Genomic DNA, 22,500 nt, shown 5'->3' with positions numbered 1-22,500 from the left:
GTACACACTATGACACACTCCAGTACACGCTACAACACACTCCAGTGCACACTACAACACACTCAGTACACACTACAACACACTCAGTACACACTATGACACACTCAGTACACACTCGAGCACACTACAACACACTCAGTACACACTCAAGCACACTACAACACACTCAGTACACACTCAAGCACACTACAACACACTCAGTACACACTCAAGCACACTACAACACACTCGAGCACACTACAACACACTCCAGTACACACTCAAGCACACACTACAACACACTTGAGCACACACTCCAGTACACACTACACACTCAAGCACACTACAACGCACTCCAGTACACACTAACACACACTCTACAGCACACTTGTATACATACTTCAGCGTTGTACATCTTCAAATCCAGGCACGTCTGCGTCTCACTGTTTTTTATGTGAAGGAAACGATGTGCATGCACCGATTCTCGAGCACACTCCACAAACTAAGAGTTTCAAAAGATGCGTGTTTTCTAAATCTCCTCGGCATGAAAATCTCAGTAGCTAAACAGACACACAAGCCTCTGATGATCACAAACATGCCGTCATACTCAGATCAGACGAGCAGTTAGCCCCCGGGGCGGGAGGTTCACATGGAGCTGGTAAACAGTGAGGCAGGTTAGTTACGGTCAGACAGAAGAGCAGCAGCATGGAGGAGCAGACGCAGAGCTTCAGAGCCGCAGGAGACGATGAGAGCAGTCTGTTTCACCTCCGTCTGATGAAGCGCAGACACAAACACAGAGACGGAGAGCTGGTCAGTGCAGGCAGACACACACACACTCAGCCATTCACATAAAACTCAAAAAAAAAAAAAAAAAAACTCATGTACATTTCATTACATTTTGAATTACATAATGCATTTTTGCTGAAATGCAAAATTTAAATGTCTTGTTACTAGATTATTAGATTTTAACAAGCTTTTATAATAATTATTTAAAATAAATTTAAAAAATGTTTTTAATTATATATATATATATATATATATATATATATATATATATATATATATATATATATAACAATTATATTATGATCTATTAAGTGTGGATGTGTTGTTAAATTGAAAAACAATTCATAATATGATTGAATTAATTTGTAAATTTTGAACTAAATGTTTAATTAAATTAGTAAATTTTTTCTAAGTGCCAATAAGAACTAAAAAAATCATGCAAATGTAGATACCACTTGTGATGTTTTTTTCAGGGAGTTGTCGCTGTAGATTCATGAAGTCAAAAGTACAGACGCTCTCTGTTTCCAGTCAGCAACACAAACATATTCGTTCACGAGCGCCGGTCGCTCAGCAGGTTTGTCTTTTATCACTTCCTGTCTCTCCCGCAGAAGTTCCTGTTACACAGGCTGACCGTGATTGGCCGTCTCTCGTGTGCGGCGGCTGACAGGAGGACGGTGGCAGGTCTGTTTACATCCACTCTCAGATTTCTGATTAAAGGTTTAGAGCGGGGCTGAGTGTTTGTGTGGTGTGTGTCAGATCATTACGAGAGTCTGACGCTCGGCCTGCAGAGGACTCGCTCTGGAGAAGACGTCAGCGGTCTCCTGCTGCTCTACCCTCGACACGCACTGCTCGTCATCGAGGTGCTTCACCTGAAAAACACCATCCACCTCGCTCCACCCGCCCGTGCAACGTAACAGCACAAAAAAAGAAACTGAAATAAAAACCGATACAAGTATGGAAGCTTGTTTCCACCGTGGAATACAAAACAATTGACGATTTTGACTTTTTCTCAGAAATGCATGAAAGCAAACTTGCATCTGCAAGAAAAAAAGCCATGCCGTAATTGTGAGATAAAAAGTTGCAAATGACTTTAAAAATGTTTTGGGGTTTTTTTGTTGCTGGTTGAAAGACGGAAATCAGAATTAGTATTTATCTTGTTTATATGATTATATGAAAAAGTCAGGATTGTGAGATTAAAAATGTGCAGTTACTTTTATTATTATTTTTATTCTGTGCAGAAACGGGCTTCCATACTAATTTATAAAACTTACATTAAAATAGATTGAAGCTATATTTTACTGAGATTACAGGAAAGTGGAACAATAAAAAAAACAGTAGTATATAATAAAAATAGCTAAAAACTCAATTTAAGATGAAACTGAAAATATAAAAAACACTAATTAAAAATAAATAAAATGTGAGAAATATTACTGTACGTGCAATCACCTAAACAAAGAGTAAAATTACTTTCCAAATCAGATGTAATTTTGCCAGATTACAAAAATGCAAAAAAAAATGACTTAGAGAAGTGCAAAGCTTCCATAGAGACAGTGAAAGATGAAAACACTTCATGATGAATGTCTAAACTTTACACTTTAAATGATGCATCTAGGTCAGGGACACCTCAGTGATGGTGAAATATGAATCCATAACTGTTTTTATGCCCCAGTGTTCGACTGAAGCTCTGCTGTCTGTCCTGCAAGACCTGAGACACATGGAGGAAAACAGGTGAGACGACATCAATCACTCTTCCCTAGATAGTGACCCCTCCTTAGTGCACTACACAGGGAAACTACAAAAACACCTCGTCATGACCTCATATTACACACATGATCATGCAATAAACTAGCAACAAAAAACAAGAAACTAAAATTAAAATAAAACTGATTCAAAATAGGATATATCATATATTGTAGTTTTTATTCATATTTTTTATGAGTATTTTGAATCAGCTGAATCCATTGTCGTCAAACAATTAATCGAGATTAAGGTTTTTGTTTATGTTATGTCATACTGTTTATATTTTACTATATATTATACTATATATGTATATATTTAATATACAAAAAAATGTCTTAAATATACACATTTATGTGTATTTATACATACATAACAAATATACACAGTACACATATTATGGATCGTGATAAACTGTTTATATTTTATGAGATGTGTTTAACAATCTTCATCAAAAATATTAATAACATTTTTTATTAATATTCTATTTTGTATTATGCATTTATAATATACTGTTCCTTATCTGTATGTCTTGTTATAAAGTAAATCAATTTGTTTGTTGAGCATGATATCAAAAAACGGACAGGCTGCATTTCTTTAGTTATTTAATTGTTTAACACTCTTAAAAATAAAGGCGCTCGTGCCCCAAAAGAACCTTTTTTGTCTAAACGGTTCCATAAAGAACCTGAAGAAGCGTTCTGTTTCACAAAAGAAGGTCTTTGGAGACGCTGTGAAGAGCCTTTTAAGCGTCAACATTTTTAGGAATGATTTATGTGTATTTCTGAGTGCAGAGGTGTGTGTGTGTGTGTGTGTGTGTGTGTGTGTGTGTGTGTGTGTGAGAGATGAACGTGTGATAAAGAAGCTGAGCGCTCTCTGCCCCGCAGCGGCCCGGTCCTGGAGCCCCGAATCCTGCTGGTGTCCCACGACCTTCCCAGCAGACTCTTCCAGCGCTGGAGCTACAAGCTTCTGGACGAGTCTGACAGCCGGAGGACGCTCGTCTCAGAAGAACAGAGCCCTGAGAAAGTCCTGAGCGACACCCTCCATCAGGTCCTGAGACTCGGACAGCACCTCTTCAACAAAACACACCTGACCACGGTAGAAACACTCAAAACATTTGAGCAGAAACATCACATTGAGCACGGAGCTTTCATTGGGACGCTAATAACATTATTGATAAACAGTTCATATCTTTTTATACGACAAAAAAAGTGTGCATGCAAAGACCTCTGACTTTTCAGGAACTTTTCAGGAATATCTGCACTTTTAAACACTTTTAAGTAATACAATGCAAGCATAATTATGAACATGAGGTTAAGAGAATAGTGAACTCTTATATTAATGATGATACGAGTGCCATGATATTGTTGGAATTATCACCCATATGACATATATTTTAAATAAATGTCAAATATATGTATAATGCATGGAAATGTAATATATATATATATATATATATATATATATATATATATATATATATATATATATATATATATATATATATATATAACATTTAAACATTTATCATACAGTATAAAATATGTTATATATAAATATAATATATATATATATATATATATATATATATATATATATATATATATATATATATATATATATATATATATATATATATATTATTAAAAATTCTAAAGACCTTTCTGTTTTACACCTTTTTTAGAAAGTTTACACCTTTCTGCTTTCTATTTTAGCAATTTTATTTTCTTCTATTTTTTTTTTTAAATCTGTTTTACTTAAAAGTGTGCGGTAGTTATGCTAGCAGATTGCAAATTAAGGCGTACTTAAGATACTAGGCTAAACAATGCATTCACACCAATAATTATAAATCTAATGATAAAGGTAATGTTTTACAAATGATTCTAATTCTGTGAGAATATGGAAATTCACGATAACAGAGCAGAGGAACAATGTAGTTGAAATGATGTTCAGGAGTTATCGTGGTGTGGATGCTAATATCTATGCTAATATCTATGCTAATATAGTTATCTTGGTGTAAACTGGCCTTTTTGTGGTGGTGGACAGTAGTTATCATTATATCTATCTTAAAACGGGAAGCTTTTGTCACTATTCTCTTCCAGAATAAAAAAATGACTTTGTATTATGAACCTCATTGACAACAAAGTTATGCTACATCAGTTCGTTTGTAACGTAAGCGCCATTTTGAATAGTAAATGATAAATTATGGCTAATGTGATCTTCCAGGATCATTCTAAAAATAAATATTAAGGTAACTGATGCCTTTATACAAATACGAATATAAAACGAGCCGTTTTTAAACAGGCGTTTGCGTTCAGATTTCTAAAATATCGACACGTGGGTGACATTTTGTGGGTACATTCTCAAGAACAAATGTGGATTTGCCAAAGCAATCTTCCAGGATGATTATAGAAATCAATATCGGGGTAACATGCGGTCTTTTATACGGTATTGAACGTAACGCGCGCCATTTTTGAAAAAGCGCTCGGAATTCAAAAAGGCTACGTCACTTGACGCCTGAATGACGTTTGTGGACGCAGGTGATTCCGGATGAGGCGCTGAAGGACGCGTCACTTCCTCCTCAGGCCGCGGTGTCTCGTCTGCTCCGGATGGAGGCGCTGTTGAGTCCTGCGCGTTACATCAGCGCGTATCATTCACCGTTACACCAGCGCCTGGACTCCGGTAACGCGCGTTACTTTCTGCTTAAAGGGACAGTTCGCCCTAAAATTAAAATCGCTATCATTTACTCACCCTCGAGTAGCTTTATGAGTTATGAGTTTCTTTCTTCTGTTGTGAGCGCAGACATATTTTTATAGTCAGTAACCAAACAGCTCACGCTAGCTATAGTCACGGAAGTGAATGGCTACCGTCAGCCGTTTGGCGAGTAAATGATAACAGAATTTTCATTTATGGGTGAAGTGTCCTTTTAGAGTCTTTATACTATTTTCTTTAACGTGACAGCAGTATATGATTTAAAATATAGCGCATTTATAATTTACTTTTATATGCAGCACTGAAGTTCATCACTGTGTTATTCTGTTTGACGTTTAAGTTTTGTGGGCAAACAGACAGCACGAGTTAGCGCTGAACGTGTTGTTTTGTGCATCTGATCGTTTAAGGACATGTTTTCGGGAGTTTTCGTCCCACCACAGTGTAGGTTTGAGAGGTACGTGTGGTTTGAGGTTGTGTGGAGCATGCACACGTCAGAGCGCCTAAAGATGCATCCCCCCTCAGGTGTTTCTCCTGAGAAGAAGACCCCAGTGATCTTTTGAGCCAAATTCTAAATATGGCCTTTTCGTGAAATGTTCATTTTATAGCTTGATCTGCTGGCGGTCAGTTTTAGGAGAAACATCTCAGATGAAGTGAGGTTAAGTGAAGACTCCAGGGGAATGTTATGTCTATTTTTTTCACATTTTCTCATCTAACCGTCAACCAACCATCGATATACTCTTTAATCTGTTTTAAAGAAAGCACATTTGTTTGCGCATGTCATTAATATTTGCCATTTTTGTGTATTTTGACAGAATCTGTGTGGCCTGCAGTGGAACCTCTTAGGATTATTTGAACAACTTTATTAACACTTTTTAAAAAAATATCTACTTTTTACCTCAACGGGTTTTAGTAATGCTTGAAGCTGTTGAATACAATGCGTTATAAATTATTTTAATGCATTAATTATGAATTGTAATGCACCTTATAATGCATTGCATGCAACTGTCACCACAATAAATATAATACTTATCTATTAATTGTTACACCTTTAGTCAGTATAATGCATTGAAACACAACATGCTACCAATTTCACATCTGCAAATATTATAATGCATTTAAGTTTACATATAACACATTCATCATACATAAACGGATCTAATATAAATCATTATTATATTAGATCGTTATTGTGAATGATTCATCAGCGGTTATACCAAACAAATAAATATTTGTCTTTATAATACTTGAGTAAAATGTGATTTTTTTTGTAACTTCCATCATTTTTTAAACAACTTTCCTTTTCAGAAGAGATTGCTTAAAACAGATTAGAGATTCACTCAAATCAACTAGATACTAGTTTAAACAAACATGCCTCATCATTCGTATAAAAACATCCTGTTGGATAATCTCGCTAAATGTGAATATTCTCATCGAGAAATGAACAGAAGTGAACAAACTAGAATAAAGCGCACGCTCCAATGTAGGTAATTAAAAATGGTTTTATTATCGAGATCACATTCTGATGAAGGACGTTGTTCTTTAAGCTTCTTTAATGAGATTTTGAACATCCCATCTCAAATTATTCCAGTTTTCCATTTAAAACACACATTTTGACACACAGGGCCTCTTCATATAAAACACAAAATGTAAAAAAAAAAAGAAGTCTCTGAGGAAATGACGCTCTGTTTATTTGGCCCCCGTTTATTCAAGTGTAAATGGATCGTGAAACCCATCGCTAAGAGTAAGTCAATGAGAACCGGACAGGACGGTGAAAGAGCATGCAGCAGTAAACGTCCAGCACACGCGGATACACCGGCTGGTCAGGTGGTCAACCAGACTTTAACTAGTCTGCTAAGTGATACTGATCAGATATACGTGAGGCGGTGAGGAAAGAACTGTTATTTGCGATGAGAGGTCTTGGATATTCGCGCGAAAATGCATGGTTTAAAGCAGGGGTGTCCAAACTGGGTCCTTGAGGGCCGGTGTCCTGCAGAGTTTAGATTCGACCCTGCTAAAACACATATACTATGCACGTCTGAAGTACTTGATTAGCTGGATCAGGTGTGTTTAATTAGGGTTGCATCTAAACTCTGCAGGACACCGGCCCTCCGGGACCCAGTTAGGACACCCCTGCTTTAAAGGAATAGTTTACCCGGAAATGAAAAGCGCTCGACCTCGGATTAGGACGATTTAGAGAAACGTCTGAGCGGCGGATGTGAATGGGTGCCGTCACAGACACGTCACAATAACACACAGGAGAAGACGAGATGATTTCGTTAAAAATACATCATTTAATCATTTTTTTTTATTAATAATGACACTTCCTCCAGTGAAAAAGTCTAAATCCAGCAACCGCTTAGTCTTGTTAAACGGTGCAGGATTCAGAACAGATCTCTTTTTCCCCGGAGGAAGTGTTATTATGGACTTAATTAGATCATTAAACCTCTCCAGACATGAACCGATGGCCTGTGTTATTGTGACTCTCATTCTGACGGCACCCATTCACTGCAGAGCATCCAGGCCGGGGAATATCCCTTTAAAGTCGCTCTCTCACGCATCTTAATGCTTCCCGTTAGCAGCCGATATTGTGAGCTGGAGCATCTGCGTTACCTGGGTATTTCTGTTCTTGCCACAAAGCTATAATAGAATGCATTAAAAGTGTTTTTTAAGACGAAGGTTACATCGTAGGTGATGAACGCAGAAGCATGCGGCAGATTTACAAACATCTAGTTAAGACATCATTTTCCAAATGCACTTCAACAACATTTCCCGATCCTCGCGTGTTTGTTTGTGACGTATTAAATCTACTTCTGATGTTAGCTAGCGGGGTCAGGTCCGGCGGCGTTGTTCAACGGGCTTGTGCTGATAAAACCCCCATGATATATAAAAGCGAGCCTCGGCCAACGAAACTACAAAACCACCGCATCGAGATACGAGAAGCACGTTCAGATCCACGAACATGTGAAGACGCCTCTGCCTTCCCGCTCTAGGACAAAGCAAATCAAAGCTGCGAAAACGCCTAAAAAAACACGTTTATAGACTCTTTACACGTTGCATTTTAGACTGGCTACACCGTTTCCCTGATCTACTGGTATCCTTCTGGATGCATGCGTCACCTGAAGTCAAATTTAGTTTGAGATGGAAAACAATGGAGGTGAAATCCACGAAGACTGACGATAACTCACTCGACACGCACATTCACGTCAGGAGGACTTTAAAGTCCCGCTTTCAGACTCTGGCACACAGCAAGCATTCGTAAGAGGTAAACGTGTGACTTCGGTTTAATCTCTGTCGCAATCCGGAGCTCTTTTTCGGTTGACTCTCCAGCAGACACACCGGAGCGTTCTCCCGTCGTCAGAGACCTTCACAGGAACCGCGGCGCTGCATCGAGTATTTACACGGACCGGAGTTGTGTCTGAAGCAAAAATAATGTCTGTTTTGTTTATATACATGTATATGTTTATATAGAGAGAGACTGATAAATATTTGACCTTTGCTCCTATAGACTATGTACAGCGGAGAGAGAACAGCATGAGCACATGCTAACACTTACAGCAGGCTTTGTGATGGATTATTGATCATTCGGCCCCAAAATCACGGAAAGCCTGGAAATATCAGGCGGTTTTAACCCCCGAATGCGTGATGTGTCTAATAGAGGAGAGTTTTGAATCATTTAGGGCCGGTTAGACGATGACCTTTGACCTTTACACCTCATTTCCATGGTGTTTTTCCTTTTATGATGCACGACATGTCTACAATATCTGCTACTATGTTTTATTGCAGTGGTCTGATGCGTAAAATACTCTTATAATACATCATTTAAAAATATAAGACCATATCTGTCGATGTGGGATTATGAAGCTGTGTTTTCAGTATATTTATTTACTAGCTAATGCGTTAAATTATTCCTAATGTGTGTGTGTGTGTGTGTGTGTGTGTGTACACACACACACACACACACAAAACTATTTTAAATCCAGTAATCGATCATAAGGATGGTCCTGATTGAAATGAACACATTCATAAACTGCCCTTGCTGTTTTCTGCTCAGTAAGCACAGTCATATTAATGTTAATGTAAATATAAATCATTTATATCTGTTTTAGGTTTGATATTTTCTGTGATATACTTCTTTAATTTTTACAGAGGTCTGATGTCAGTACAAACACACTTTACTTTACTTCATCTCGCGCTGAGTTTTTTCCCGGCGTGAACTTTTCGATTCACACGACTACTGAAAAGTTTGGGCTCAGTAAGATTCGTATTTTTTGGAAAAAGCGAGGACACGCTAAACTGACCAAAGGCCTTCTTTTCAACTTACTATTCATCCGTGAACCCTGAAAAATAAAATGCACCAGTTTCCACAAAAATACTGTGCAGCACGACTGTTTTTAACACTGATAATAATCCCAAATAGTTTTGGAAATCGGGATATTATTACGGTCTCTGAAGGAGCGTGTGACGCTAAAGACTGGAGTGATGGTGCTGGAAATATTCACAGCGTTTTTGAAGTCACTGTTAATAATATTTACTGTATTTTTTGAGCAGAAGAGACTCAAAATCTTACTAACCCCAAACTTTCTGCCCGTCTGAAACGAAGGCTCACATTCACCAAACACACAGGGACGAGCGGACTGGGTCTGTTTGTGTAGTCGCTGAATGCTAGTCTGGGTTTAGACACGATGAGGTTTCGCTGCGTTTGTTCCTACACCCAGAACACACGGCGCACAAACCTCAAGGCAAAAGTGCAAGAACTCAGATAAGGCAAATAGAAAACAAACCACATGGAAAAACCGCAAATACATAAAAAAAACACAAAGAAGACGAGACCGGCGCTTCAGATCCTGTCTGTGGGTCAGTGCAGAGGATCACACGGACTATACAAGGTCCTCTGTGCGGGGAAGGGGGGAGTGAAGGATTGTGGGTAATCAAAGGGCGGTGCTCTCCGACTCCTCCTCCTCCTCCTCCGACTCCAGAAGATCCACAGAGTTCCCGTATCTCCCGTCCAGCTCCACGCTTATTATAGGAACGTCCAAATCACACCACGAGTCTGAGGACACACACACACCGACATTAAAACATGAGTAAACACGGGAAGGACTTGATCGGGACTGCAGAAAATCAAACGCCGAGAAAGCTTAAAAGCAACCACCTTTGGGAGATTTCTCTCAACTTTTTCTTGCAGAAACGCACATCTCAGACCTCCTGAAGCTGGTTGCCTCGAACTTTCGATTTTTTACAGTTTTTCCATAATAACTAACAGATCCTTGTTAACGTGCTACAAAAAGTCTGAAAGATTGTACATATTATTAGAAAAAGTACTAATATTATTAGTGTAGATGCAAGATATTATGTATTTTTTAAGCTATGACTCTTGATTAATTTAATTTTAGGATAGAGATCCCAGTTCTCCTACAATTATCAAAACAAAACATTAGACAACCAAACAAAGTAGCCTAATATATTTATGTAATTAATATATATATATATATATATATATATATATATATATATATATATATATATATATATACAGTTGGTGTCAAAAGTTTACATGCTCTTTTCAAAATCTGCAAAATGTTATAAGAGGAATCGTATAAAATGCATTTTTTTTGGTACTGACCTGAATAAGATATTTCACATAAAAGATGTTTACATAAGAGAAAATAATAATTACATTTATAAAAAATGACTAGTGATAGTGCTGAGATTTAAATCACCTGAACTTTAGAACAAAATGATTTTGCCTAAATATCATAAATTTTTTTATTAATTCAGTAGAAGTTACAGAAGCTTATATTTTTCCTTATTTTCCTTATATATGAGTTCCCCAGGTTCTCAATGCAGGGTGAAGGACGTGTGTGATGATGGGAATCAGCGATGATCACTATGAAGCACTGCCGTGGAAAATCACATCTGTTTTGAATGAACAGCTGAAGTTGGACGTTCGGTCACGAGGATCATACACACACACACACACACACACACACACACATGTGAGACGGGTTTGAGCGGGTCAGGTGTGTGTTTGAGCTGAAGGACGGATGGAGAGCCATGCGGGGCAGAACAGAGCCATGCACAGCGTTAGAGACACACACGCAGCCCGGGACGCTGAATGACAGCGGGAGAGTTTACACACACACACACACACACACACACACACAGCTTACCCATCGGAACCAAAACCACCGACAGCAGAGATCAGACCGCTGCAGATCACAACCACCACCAGAGAGAAGAGAAGAGAGCAGCCAGAGTCACACGGGATACATGACGCACACACACACACACACACACACCTGCACGCCTGTACATAATCACACACACCTGCACACACACGCCTGCACACATGCGTGCACGCTTGCACACACACACATGCACACCTGCACATAATCACACACACACACACACACACACATGCACACCTGCACATAATCACACGCACACCTGCACATAATCACACACATAGGCACACCTGCACACACACAGATGACCTCCCAAATTTAGCGAATTTGTTTTTTTAAACAGAAGCCTGCGCGCACATACACACACACACACACACACACACACACACACACACACTCTGTACAGCTATCATTGTGAGGACATACACTGACAATGCAATCTTTATCTTCTTACCCTAAACCTATCCTTTACCCGATTATGACCTGTTCCTAAAATCAAGTCTTGGCCCTCAAACAGGCCTTTAAAGGAGCTGTTTGGCTCATTCTCCAGTTAATAAGTAGAGTTTTAACGTTTCTGAATCCATTCAGCCAATCTCCAGGTCTGGCGATAGCACTTTTAGCATAGCTTAGCATAGATCATTGAATCCGATTAGACCAGTAGCATCACGTTCAAAAATGACCAAAGAGTTTCGATATTTTTCATATTTAAAACTTGACTCTTCTGTAGCTATATTGCGCACTAAGACCTGCGGAAAATTAAAAGTTGTAAGCTATACTCTCATCATTCTTAATTATAACGCCAGAACGTCTTCGTACGCATCTACAGAAGAGTTAAGTTCTCAACATGAAAAACGTGATGCTACTGGTCTAATCGGATTCAATGATCTATGCTAAGCTATGCTAAAAGTACACATGCATGCACACACACACACGCACACACACTCACACAGACACACACACACACACACACACACACACACACACACACACACACACACACACACACACACACACACACACACACACACACACACACACACACACACACACACACACACACACACACACACACACACACACACACACACACACACAGACGTCTAGTTAGACTTTATCTTTTTATACAGAAGCCTACTACTGTCTTCAACCATTAAGCCACATTAACTGATTGCAAACTCTTTTCAGAAAGGCAAATATTATCCATATTTTTGAGGTGAATGTAATATTTTAGTCTTATCAGCATTGTCGAAGTGTCATTGAATTGTATTAAAAGTATCTGTAGGAGTAACTTCTGGAATTAACTTTACAGTAGGGTTTACCTCAAAAAAAGACTTTTTCCAGTCAGTGACATTTAAAAACAGCACTTTTCACACACATGTGACTGAAACTCAACGACATCAAGCACTCAACTCTTTCCCTTACAGCTGTCTGTTATTCATGAGACAACGCTTCTCTGCCAAATACACCATTTTCCATGTTTTTATAGTTTTGCAGGACTGGGGAGCTAGCACGCACCTCCTAGAAAGCGCTGATCAAAAACACAGAGCAGGAAGAATCTCACACGTGAGCGTATTCATATCATCAACACTAACTGCATATAAATGAAAACGGAGTGAAGTGTGCAAGCTTTGAGAGAACTGACGGACGATCTAATGCTTCTTTGCTTTGATAATATTACTGAATATGATCCAGATGCAGTATCTGAGTTAGTTTAGAGTTATGAAGTTACGAGAAAAAAAGTCTGAATCGCAATTTCGAGCGGGAAAAAAGACACGTTCTCAGAATTGCGAATTTATATCAAGGTTTAGTCACAATTGAGACTTTATATCGCAATTTAGAGTTAGAAAGTCAGAACTGCGAGATGTAAAAATCGCAATTACGAAAAAAAAGTCAGAATTGCAATTTTGAGCGGCGAGTGTAAAAAAAAAAAAACCTTATACTTGCAATTTAGAGTTTTAAAGTCAGGACTGCGAGATGTAAGGTCGCAATTATTACAATTAAAAGCCTGAACTGCAATTTTGAGCGGAAAGAAGACACGTTCTCGCAATTGTGACTTTATATCTCGCAATTTGTAGTTATACAGTAAGAATTGAAATTTTGAGCGTCGAGTTTACATCTCATGAATTCTGACAAAAAAAACCCTTAAACTCGCAATTTAGAGTTATAAAGTAAGACCTGCGAGATGTAAAGTTGCAATTATGAGAAAAAGTCAGAATTGCAATTTAGAGCGGAAAAGAAACATGCGAAGAATTGCGAATTTATGTCACAATTTTGACTTTATATCTTTGGAGTGAGAAAGTCAGAACAGCGAGATGCAATTCGAAAATGAAAATCGCAATCGTGAAAAAAAAAGTCAGAATTGCAATTTACAATTTACTTCTCACAACTGTGATTATATCTCACAACTCAGCCAAAAAAAAACCTTAAACTCACAATTTGGAGTTATAAAGTAACGATCGTGACTGTATCTCGCAACTGCTAAATAAAAGTCGGGTGAGCAGATTATGTGCTGATCATCATTTCTGGGTGAACTATCTCTTTAAGGGACACGTGATCCAGGTTTCTTCAAGAGTAAGTCGTATTGAGGTTGCTTCCAGGAGGGATGGCCGTACCTGTAGACATGCTCTCGGCGGCGGACAGGGCGTCCAGCGGCGGCGGCGGCTGTGGGGGGGGCAGGCTGGGTCTCTGCCGGGGGGGTTTGGGCCGTGATTTGGGCAGCGTCCCGCCGAGCGTCTGGCTGTGGTTGTGTCCCGGAGACGTGAGGACCGAGCTCTGAGGGTAACTGAAGCTGTACGAGGACGGGGTGCTGGGGGGCGTCGGGGACAGGCTGACCGGAGACGGACCCGGGGACAGATCCGACACGCAGCCCGACGGAGAGTACGGGCCCTTGGGAGGGATCGGGGCCAGCTTCTTGGAAACTGAAGGATCACATACCGTCATAGCATGAATGCACGAAAGAAATTCACTTGAAATGCATCGATCGATGATCCTGGAGTCATCAGCAGCAGAAATAGATCAAAATTAGATTTTTCTTTTGTGCTAAAAACCTTTCAGATATTAAGATCATGTTTCTGTTTTCTTTGATTAGTAACATGCATTGCTCAGAAGTTCCTTTGAACAACTTTAAAGGATTTTCTCAATAGTTTTTGCACCCTCAGAATATCACCATATTTCGACCAAATATTGTCCTCTCCTAACAAACCAGACATTCAAAGAAAGCGCGTATCCGGCTTTCAGATGATGCATCAATCTCAATTTTTTTTTAAATGTACCCCATGACTGGTTTTGTGATGAATGACGTTCGCGAGGACATGCATTCACTGACGAAAACGAAATAATGTTAGGGAAGGACAGCTTGGGAAGAGATTGTGTCGTTCGTCAGAAGACTGTGACGTAATCAGTATTTGCCGTGAAAACGAACGCTGTTCACTGCGTGTGTGTGTGTGTGTGTGTGTGTGTGTGTTTTATCGCACCTTTACGCAGCGTGTGAGGACTCTGGTCTGAGAGCTGGTTCTGTCCAGCAGAGGGAGTCGTGGGAGAAACCCTCTCTGACCAATCACAGGAGACGGCTCCTTGCTCTTCTGACTGCTGAGGACACACACACACACACACACACACACACACACACATTGACCTCTGGACAATGAGATGAATAAAACAGAAAACATGCAATTTGGCAAAAAACATTTGTCCCCAGTAATGAGGTGAATCTGACAGAAGTACTTGGTTGAAAAATAATATAAAACTAAATGCAATAAAATATGAAATCAATAAATGAATGCACCCATTAAATGTATGAAGTCACTTCAAGAGGGTTTAAAAAATGTCAAATATTATTTATTTGCTGTACGCACGTCGACACTGAAGCAGGAAATAGGTTTCTTTTAGGGGCCGGTGAAATAAATATCTATTTTTAAACACTTAAATAAATTGCTAAATAAATTAACAATCAGAAAAGTGTATAAAGGGGTTGGTGGAATAAACAAAAATCTTATTTTTAGAATATTTATAGCCTAATGATTGATAGACAGATGTGTGTTTTGGTGAAATAAATACAAATATTCAGACCTAATTACACAAAAATGAATAAATAGCAGTATGGGAGGTTTGGTGAAATAAACGGTGTGTTATATAATCGAATAATATAGTATATGTAATAATATTAGTTAGAATTGTTGCAAAAAAAAACTTTAAAGGTTTAAAAGGTTTTATTTGGTGTTTGTGAAATAAATGCAAAAAATGTTTATCTGACTTAAAATGAATTAATTCTGAAAAAAAGTTTATTTTTTAGTTCACACTGTTTGTATTGAAATGTCGGGCGGCGCAGTCGGTGGGCTTTAGGGGGCGCTACGTGTTTTCACGACGATCAATAATATTTACGATCAATTTTAGCTGGACATACGGTCGCAGGGCTGCCGTTAGGGAGCGAGCGGGTAGTTAGTGGGTTAGTGGTAGTTACCTAGGCACTCTGAGTCCTCTCTCTCGGCCCAGCAGCGGGGGTTTGATGTAGACGGGCTCGGAGGGTTTGGGGTTGGAGTTGATGTCTAGGGAGGAGGAGGAGGACAGGAGGAGCGGAGGCGGAGGAGGACTGAACACGGACCAGCGGCTAAACGCCGAGGGAGGAACGCATTCGGGACGCACTCGAGGGTGAGGGAACGAGGAGGAGGAGGAGGAGGAGGAGGGGAGAGGGAACGGGTACGGAGGGGGCGGGCGCTCCTCCTCGGGGGAGGGACAGACGGGACAGGAGTCCCAGCGATTGGATGAGGCCTCGTCGAAGCTGAAAAGATTTGCAAGATTCACACGTGAAACTGTCTGAGATCAGCAGCATCTGTGTCGTTACCATGGCAACACAAACCATTATTAATATATAACAGTCACCGACGACTCTGATTGAATCAATAAATTGTTGATTGATTTGAATGTGTATTGTGAATAATCATTTTTAATGTTCAATCAGTTTGTTAAAAGTTGAATTCATTTATTACATTTAAATATTAGAAATTCTTTTTTTGGCAATATTAGCAATTATTAAGTCAGTCGAATAGTAAACAATTAAATTATTAATGAATATTATAAAGGATTATTTTTTTATTTTTATAAATAGTAATAAAAATGTTTTGTTAATGTTATGAATATTAATTATTTATTAATTATAATTTAAGTAATTCTTGCAATTACTATCAGCGCTCAGTCAAGTATTAGATTATTGATCATGTACTTAATAAAATAATAATAATAATACATTTTATTCATATTTACTGATATTAATACATTCATATAATTAAGTAAATTAATTAAACATTAAAATTAAAATTAATTCTTAAATATTACATTATACGTCATTACTTCATGTTCTTATGTGAATAAAATATAAGAATTGTTGTTATTATGCCTTATTATTAATTATAAATTATAATTATAATTAAATTATCAATTATTCAACTCTAATGATTTAATGGTCAATTATTAAACTTTTTTAAAGATTGTTATTTAATCAATTAAATTATTTAATATCATAACGGAAAAATATGAATATAATAAACCAGTAATTGTAAATTTATTCATAATGGTTTTTTGTATTATGGTATATTGATTATCATTGATTAATGTTATAATTCATACTTGTTTTGTTAAATATTTGTAAAAATAATAAAATCAAGTATTTATTTTAAGCATTAATAAAATGATTTTGTAATATTCATGCATATTAAACCAAATTAATACTACATTTTAGCACCATTTTAGTAACATGTTCATATTGAAACTTCAACAATTAAATAGCTGATTAGGTTTGCAGGTATAAGCTGATTTTAGGGGTAGTTTTCCACAGATGTGATGGACAGAGCGTATGTTTTGAACCCGAAGCATTCTTTAAAATAAGGTTAATTGTGATGCTAAAAGTGATGCTGAGCGTATCTCATACAAGAGGCTTGGAGATATCCAGGAGAGTAAAATACTGATCAATAAAAAGCATGCAGAAAGCCAAAATAAAGTAGTTCATGCAAATTCTTCTGTCATATACTACATCAAAGTGAATCAAAGTGATGCAAAATAATGTGATGAATTAATGTTAGTCTTCGGGGGGAATTAAAAAACAGAGAAGGGAATAACTCAACTCAGTTTCAATTCAGCCAACTAATTCATAAAGTGAGTATTTCTTTGCTTTAACTTCCACTTTCCAACTTCCAGATTTTCAGTCTTAAGGAACCGTGCATCAATGGAAAGCTGATTTATTCCAAATGACGTTAAATCGTTAAATGACGACTGGTTTTGTACTCCAGGGCCATTAATATTCATGACGTCCTTATCTGGCTGAGTTGAAACGAGCAGCAGTCATGTGACGTGTGGGTTAGATTCCTATTGGCCGCCTCTGTTTACCTGTACCTATCAGCGCTGATGGGGGGCGGAGTCTGTGAGGGGGAGGTGGAGAGATCGGCCGGCTGCTCGGGGTTCAGCGAATCAGAGGGCTGCGGCTGAACGCTGGGCGGAGTCGAGGAGCTCTTCCGAGATGAGGAGGAGCCTCTCCGAGAAACCCAGGAGGTGTCCATCACTCGAACTCCCATACTGCAACGGGGCAGAGGCACAGCCAATCACATCCCTCACACGTCATTAACAACACCCCGTCTGCGGCATGCGGCCCGGGAAGATTTTTTTAAAAAGAAATTAATGCTTTTATTCATCAAGGACGCATTAGATGACGGTAAAGACTGTATAGTTTACATAAGTTTCCATTTCAAGTTGATTCTGTAAAGTAATGATGCTGAAAACACACAGAAATAAATTAGACTTTAACACACGTTCAGAGAAAACTGATGTTTTATGTTTTAAAAATATTTACAATATTTTTGATCAAATAAATGCAGTCTTGGTGAGCAGGAGAGACCTCTTAAAAAACTTTGAGTGACCTTTAAAACTAATTAATTAATTAATTAGTTCTCCGACCCTCTAATTTTAGAACTCTGTATTTTAATTCTAATTCTATTCTCTAAAAAAATAGCATGCCCTTTTTTTGCCCTGCACTCTATTAATTAACTTTCTGCAAAAAAACCCCCAAAAAGACCTGGCACTAGCTTCTCTGATCTTTTTGTATTCTATCGATTGCTTTCAAATTTTTTATTGCACAATTAACGAACGCAAAAAACAGGCTTCTAACGCTAGCTTGCGTTATTCTATTTCCTATTCTACTTCACAGCACTCTCTAATGCAACGCTCGGAAACAGCGGGCGAGCGGGAAACAGAACAGGAAGTGACAGAAGCTTCACCGTACCTCTGGATCTTCCTAATGCTGCGTTAGTGGAAGAAAAGCAGAAGCGTCAGTGATTCAGAGCCAAAGAGAGCAGGCGAGCGCATGCACACGAGCACAGAAAGAGCACGGACCCGTCTTTCTTGTAGAACTCCAGCATCATGTTGTCGGTGGCGACGCTGAGTGGGCGTCGGCTCTGGTCCTGCTGCCTGCGATCCGATTGGTCGAGGTCCGGCGACGGCATGGAGCTGTAGTTAGCGTTGTGATTGGTGTGAACGGGACTGCCGTAGTTCCCCGTCACGTTAAACTCCATCTCTGCCAACACAAGAGTCACCAAACGGCCCCGGGTGAGCACTGATGCGAAAAACACTCCAGAAACAAGTTGTATACAATATAAATCTATATATATATATATATATATGTAAATATTTTCTAAATAGATACTGTATGTGTGTGCCTTTATACGTTCGTGCAACAAATATACACAGCATAGACATATATTATCTAGACGTAAGTGTTATTGTGGATGTGATTAGACGTCACCTCCGGGGAAGAACCAGTCAGCGTGCTGGATAATGGGCTCAATGATCCCCACGATCTGCAGCGAGACTGTGGTCATCATCTCTGTGATGTTCCTGAGAGACGTTCATTACAGCTGTCATGCCATTTCCTTATTATGATGCTGATGACGTGTGTGTGAGATTTTTTGTGCATGTGTGTGTGAGATGTTTGGGTTCATGTCTGTTGTGTGTGGTTTTTTTTGTGCATGTGTGTGTGTGAGATTTTTTTTGTGCATGTGTGTGTGTGTGATTTTTTGTGCATGTGTGTGTGTGAGATTTTTTTGGTTCATGTCTGTGTGTGATTTTTTGTGAAATAGATTTTTTTGTGCATGTGTGTATTTGAGTGATTTTTGTGCATGTCTGTGTGTGTGTGTGTGTGTGTGTGTGTGTGTTAGCTTTTTTGTGCATGTATGTGTGATTCTTTCTGCGCATGTGTGTCATTTTTTGTGCATGTGTGTGTGTGTGTGTTGCTCACCCCTCTGTATGCGCCCACAGCAGGTTTGGCCCGAGAACGATGGCAATGTTTCCTGGCGTCATTTTATTGTAATCCTGATACTCATTCATCTTGGCAAGAAATTTTATCAAATACCTGGAAATCCAAAAATTAAATAAGGTTAATTCATGTTAATGTTCATTCACATTTTTTATTAATTTTAAATGAAACTTTAATTTAAGAAGATATATATTATATAGGTTATATATTACATAATGTTGTTTACATTTATTTTTCAATAAAAATATTAAATTAAATATATTAATATAATATATATATATATATATATATATATATATATATATATATATATATAAAATCACAAAATATAAAAATATAAATAATGTGTTGTATACATTTATACACACACACACAAAATAGTAATACATCAAATGCACATTACATTTTTTTCATATTCTAATAGTTATAATTAGAATATGAAAAAAAAAAAAATATATATATATATATATATATATATATATATATATATATATATATATATATATATATATATTATATGATTATAAATTATACCTAAATAAAATGTTTTAACAATTTTACAAAAAAAATTTTTATACATCATATATGTATTTGACCTAATTTGACCTAATATATGTATTTGGACTCACTTGAAGTTGTTGCTGTTTGCTGTAGGAAGTTTCTCACATGTTGATAACAACGCCTGCAGACGCTTGTCCTGATCCGCAACACTGCAGTCACACACACACACACACACACACACACACACACACACGAATAACTACACAAGCTTACTATCAATAAAGTGTTACTGTTAATGTCACGTTCACTCACTTCGATGACTGAATCCAGTCGTCATACAGGTCAAAGGTCAGCAGGGGTTCGGGCAGCTCGCGCAGGTAGGATTTCAGAGCACCTGCGCAGCACACACACACACACACACACACACACACACGTTTCAATTTGACCTTTAGTTTTATTGCATGGCAAAAACGCGTTACCTTGCCAAAGCACTGATGTAACGGTGTTTCTGAGCGCTCTCAAAGCAAGCGTTGCACGCTATCTACTCTACCTGTTAAAGGATCTCACCTGCGATGGCGTGCGGATCTGCTGAATATTCCTGGAAGTCCAGCACACCGCAGTCCAGCGACGCCTTCAGCTTCTTCAGCTTCGAGGCAGACGGTGCGACTCGAAACAAACCCTGACACAAGCACACAGATTGTAACGAGCAGATGCAGAATAGCGTGAAGAAGCGCATGCGGTTCATCCTGTGTGTAAGCGTGCGCTCACCTCCTCCTGAAGGCCGCAGTCCAGCAGCATGGTCACACACGCCTCGATGGGGAAGGCGATTTCTCTCCCGCTCAGAGTCAGATGCTCCTCTAGAGGTTTCCCGAAGCACGGCTTCTCCACCCACGACTCTGAAACACAGGACAACACCAACGGGCCATCATTAAAATAGGACATTATTATTAAAACATCATATAAGAATTAATTAATTGCATTCAAAATAAAAGTTTTTGTTTACATAATATATGTGTGTGCATTTATATACACATGAGAAATTATGTAAACAAAAACTTTCATTTTGGATGCAAATAATTGCAATTAATCGGACTAATAATAATGTATAACACTGAACTAAACTATAGTTATAATAAAATAAAATATTATGTAACAGTAAAAATCTTATTAATAGCATTATTAAAAATATAACACAGAATTGCATAACATTAACATTAAATTATAATACTGAAGTATATAAAGTATATTAATTTTATTAGTAAAACACATAATGTAAAGGTAAAATAAAATACATTATAGACCTAAGATTTAATTATTAATTAAATGACTGCATTACATTATAATAAACTATTACAACATATACTAATTATTAAAATAAATATTGTATTACATAGTAAATTATTATAGCTGTAATTATTAAAATATTATATAATTATTATAATTATTATTTTATTATTATAATTCAATTATTATTATTATTATAATAACATAATATTAAGATAATATTAAATTTGGTAATGATTTTACAGACCCATTAGTTACTTATCAGCATGCATATTACTATAATATTACGCATTTATTTAGGCACACATTAATGCCTTATTCTACATCTTCAATCTAACTATTAATACGCAGGGGGAAAAGACGTAGTGAACAAGTGTTACCTACACTAAAGAGTTACCTTAATATATAACAAAGCAAAGCAAAGTTTACAGTCAGGTCTGTCTTCTCACCCTGCTGCGCTTTAATTTGTGGCAGAACATTCTGAAGCAGCTCCAAAGACTTCCTGTGGTACTCGGCCTGGACCTCGATGAGCTGAAAGAGCGACGGAAAGATGTTAGCGGGACAAACGCAGGCCACTCTTCTAACCGAGTGAAGCACTCACCGTCTGGAAGTAGTTTGCATAGTCCATTTCTTTGGCCACGAAACTGTACATGTCCGCCGAGAGCTGATCCTGAAAAACACAGACACGAAAAGGATGCTGAGATGTGCGCGTCACAACCAGGCATGACCTAGCGACAGAAAGAGAGGGAGGCTCCACCCACTCTACAGATCTCCATGCGATTGGCCGCCTCCTCCATCTCCTCCCTGAGGGCGTCGGCTTTGGCCCCGGTGGGCGTGTCTTTATTGGTCAGAGTTGAGGATTTGGACGACTGGTGCCACCTAGAGGTCGCGTTAAAAACACATTTACCTGCTAGATTTGAGAAAATGTGCAGTAAATTGTGAATATTCAACGAAGCATTTTATTTTAGGCATGCATTAGTCAGCCTTATCAATGCAAGTTCGATTTTTAATAAACGCTTTGAG

General features: G+C 38.1%; 2 protein-coding genes across 4 annotated transcripts in view; one reads left to right on the top strand and one right to left on the bottom strand.

The window, feature by feature from the left end:
* Positions 1-6,439, top strand: part of LOC122333563 (testis-expressed protein 47) — an 8,066-nt gene extending 1,627 nt beyond the window's left edge. Inside the window, exons 1-7 of one of the 3 annotated variants that reach the window (XM_043231248.1) lie at positions 674-789; positions 1,374-1,446; positions 1,522-1,625; positions 2,435-2,493; positions 3,387-3,597; positions 5,040-5,181; positions 6,024-6,439. In XM_043231248.1, the coding sequence (XP_043087183.1) occupies positions 685-789; positions 1,374-1,446; positions 1,522-1,625; positions 2,435-2,493; positions 3,387-3,597; positions 5,040-5,181; positions 6,024-6,064 (735 nt within the window). In that variant the 5' untranslated portion in view covers positions 674-684 and the 3' untranslated portion in view covers positions 6,065-6,439. Of the gene's footprint in view, positions 1-673; positions 790-1,373; positions 1,447-1,521; positions 1,626-2,434; positions 2,494-3,386; positions 3,598-5,039 lie in introns of those variants that run through there. The other 2 variants (XM_043231246.1, XM_043231247.1) reach the window with 2 other exon arrangements.
* Positions 6,440-6,692: 253 nt separating this feature from the next.
* arhgap44b (Rho GTPase activating protein 44b) overlaps positions 6,693-22,500 on the bottom strand; it is a 19,787-nt gene continuing 3,979 nt past the window's right edge. Inside the window, 16 exon segments of the mRNA XM_043231214.1 lie at positions 6,693-10,261; positions 14,009-14,314; positions 14,870-14,938; positions 14,941-14,984; positions 17,775-17,960; positions 18,664-18,681; positions 18,774-18,954; positions 19,183-19,274; positions 19,675-19,788; positions 20,322-20,402; positions 20,506-20,587; positions 20,761-20,872; positions 20,962-21,089; positions 21,927-22,008; positions 22,079-22,147; positions 22,239-22,356. Coding sequence (XP_043087149.1) covers positions 10,140-10,261; positions 14,009-14,314; positions 14,870-14,938; positions 14,941-14,984; positions 17,775-17,960; positions 18,664-18,681; positions 18,774-18,954; positions 19,183-19,274; positions 19,675-19,788; positions 20,322-20,402; positions 20,506-20,587; positions 20,761-20,872; positions 20,962-21,089; positions 21,927-22,008; positions 22,079-22,147; positions 22,239-22,356 — 1,804 coding nt within the window. The 3' untranslated portion in view covers positions 6,693-10,139.

The sequence above is a fragment of the Puntigrus tetrazona genome, unplaced genomic scaffold (assembly GCF_018831695.1).
Source record: "Puntigrus tetrazona isolate hp1 unplaced genomic scaffold, ASM1883169v1 S000000283, whole genome shotgun sequence".
Classification (NCBI taxonomy): domain Eukaryota; kingdom Metazoa; phylum Chordata; class Actinopteri; order Cypriniformes; family Cyprinidae; genus Puntigrus; species Puntigrus tetrazona.
The sequence above is the reverse complement of the archived record's forward strand: the minus strand, read 5'-3'. Positions and strand labels throughout refer to the sequence as shown.